Genomic DNA, 2570 nt, shown 5'->3' with positions numbered 1-2570 from the left:
TGGACATCTTATTTTCCCCATGATCTCTGGACATACAGAGGCCCACTAACTACAACCTGAAACACAATGGGCGCTTTCACACTGTCTTTTCTTTTCTTCAACTACCTTTGATGACCTCTTCTTCCTCCACATTCTACCCTTCTCAATCTTCAAGGCCTTTCAAACAAATATCACCCTTTTACCTATAACTTGTCCTAATGCCCCAAGCACAATTACTTCTTCATGTACAAGCATTATTGCCTGCCTTACACACTGAACTACAGTTATTTTCTTTCCTTCTTAACAGGACTCACCTGTGAATCCTCTAAAATCATGCAAAGTGCATAAATATGTACATATATACATTTTTATCACAATCTCAGAAAAAAAGGGTAACTATTGCCCCATAAAAGTTAAGTCAGAGGCCTTTCTTATTCTCTTTGCTAACCCCATGATTTAGCAGGGTGCTTGGCACATAGCAGTGTTCAATACTGGTTACTGAATATTGAAATGAACTTGTCTTTCTTACACAATGACAACAAAAAGTTCAAAAAGCCACATACTTGAATAAAAGCCTTTGATGCTGGTATTATTCAGTGATTCAGCAACAATTGCCTTTAAACTGTTCTTACTCCGAGTGTCACTTGCATTTAGTTCCACATAGCTATATCCCAATTCCTAATCAAAATATTGAAAATCATTACTATCACAATGCAAATTAACTCCTCCTGACAAAAAAGGCCAGTTAAGGAAGAAAGAGTATAAAAATCACATAAAGAACCCTAGGTAAAAATATAAAGTATGATACTAGCAGACAACAAGGTTAAATATAATATGCCGATATTAGAAATTTTAAGAATATCATATACATACATATAGCACACACATATAAACACACCTAAGTTTTCTTCTTAAAGTCCTAAAAAGAAATAAATAAAATCACCCCAAGAATTCAATATTAGGTATAGAATTAATCTATTATAAGATACCAAAAAGTAATTCTTGCCTCTTCAAGATAAATTATAAAGTTAAATCACTCTTTGTCTAACTATCCCAATATACAATTTTCCTCTCAAATCAAGAAAAATTCAAGTTATTCTGACTCGTTTCCCAAAACTGATAAGCTAAAAATGCCTTAATTCCCAAAAAAGTAATGATAATAATAGAGGTAGAAAATGTCATATTCACAATTGTAGGAAATAGAAAAAAAACTGATTTTTTTGATGTTTATAAAAAGAGTGAAAAATATATAAAAATTTGTATTTAAATTTTAGCTCTGGTCATATAGCAAAGACCAAAAGAAACCACTAGCTTAGCAACAGAGGATTGGGAAATCTAGCAATAAATTTATAATCCCTTATCTTACCATTCTGATACCAACATGTGAATTCTGGTTTGTTCTAGTTAAATTAAGTCCCTCATTGTCTAGAGATCCATCAGAGACAGGGATAAGAAGAAGAAAGACAATAAGTACCACATGATGGTGAAGGGCGGAAACCCTGAGCAGGACTACCTGGGCTCAAACTGGGCCACCACACTCTTCTCTAAACCTATTTCATTTGCCACATGAGGATATTAACGGTACAAATATTTACTATGCAGAATTCAGCACACAAAATTATTACAAGGGTATAGAAGATATTTGTGTCTTTCAGGGTATATAATACGTACTTATATTCTCTATAAGATAATGCATCCAAGTGCTTAGCACACTGCCTGGTTCACAGTTAATATTACCTATTATTATAATTACCAATATTTAAAAAGGATGAAAATGACAAATATCACCAGAAACAAAGCAAATTCTAAAGGTTTGATTTTTAGAACAATACGCACAGCAGGTTTATATATACACACTACACACACACTCACTCACACCCAAGCACTTATCTCTACACACGACCACTCTGATGATCTTTCCAACTGCACTAGGACAGAGCACCCACCTGACACACCAGAGAAGCTGTGGTGGTTTTGCCAACGCCTGGAGGGCCTGAGAGCAATGCTGCCTTAAAACTAGAGCCATCATCTTTGCCGGCAAATTTACCAAACTTTGCTGCTAAGAAAAAAGAAGTTCCAGAGTGTTAACCAGTATCACCTAAAGAAACTCAGGAATGGCAGGAATAGTTGTGCATGAACTTCACATAAATGGTAGTCCTCCAGTTCAGTTCTAAATTTGCAGAATATTGTCTACAAAGTATAAACAGTTTCCAGAGCATTTTAGTGAAATTCTATACCCTACCTCACCTCTGCCCAAAATAAAAACAAAACTAATTCACTTTAAAACTCTGAATTCTAACAATAATTTTGTGAGTTTCCTTTCCTACAAAAGCACAGGCCATGGACCCTAAGGCCACCTCTTACCAGCTGGGACTACTCTGGCAGTGACTCAGCCCTCTGTGCCTGTCTCCTCCTTGGTAAGATGAGGATAACAACAGTGAAGTAGCCGGTAGGCTGCTGGAGGGTGAAAGTGCTGCGCACAGAGCCTGGTGTGCCTCAGTAAGTGTCACCAAGCATGATCAGCTACAGAAGCACTAAAAGGAGTCGTGAATTGAAGATGGTGTGTCTGCAACTACCCTGCACAGCTCGAC

General features: G+C 36.5%; 1 protein-coding gene across 1 annotated transcript in view; it reads right to left on the bottom strand.

The window, feature by feature from the left end:
- The window catches only part of RFC1 (replication factor C (activator 1) 1, 145kDa), a 76862-nt gene that overhangs the window by 13585 nt on the left and 60707 nt on the right, over positions 1–2570 (bottom strand). Inside the window, exons 14-16 of the mRNA XM_008581987.1 lie at positions 1926–2038; positions 543–657; positions 294–304 (exon numbers count right to left, since the gene is read on the bottom strand). Of these exons, the coding sequence (XP_008580209.1) occupies positions 294–304; positions 543–657; positions 1926–2038 (239 nt within the window). The remainder of the gene's footprint in view (positions 1–293; positions 305–542; positions 658–1925; positions 2039–2570) is intronic.

Source organism: Galeopterus variegatus, unplaced genomic scaffold, assembly GCF_000696425.1.
Source record: "Galeopterus variegatus unplaced genomic scaffold, G_variegatus-3.0.2 Scaffold2498, whole genome shotgun sequence".
Lineage (NCBI taxonomy): Eukaryota > Metazoa > Chordata > Mammalia > Dermoptera > Cynocephalidae > Galeopterus > Galeopterus variegatus.
Note: the sequence above shows the minus strand (reverse complement) of the source record. Positions and strands in the feature narration are given on the sequence as shown.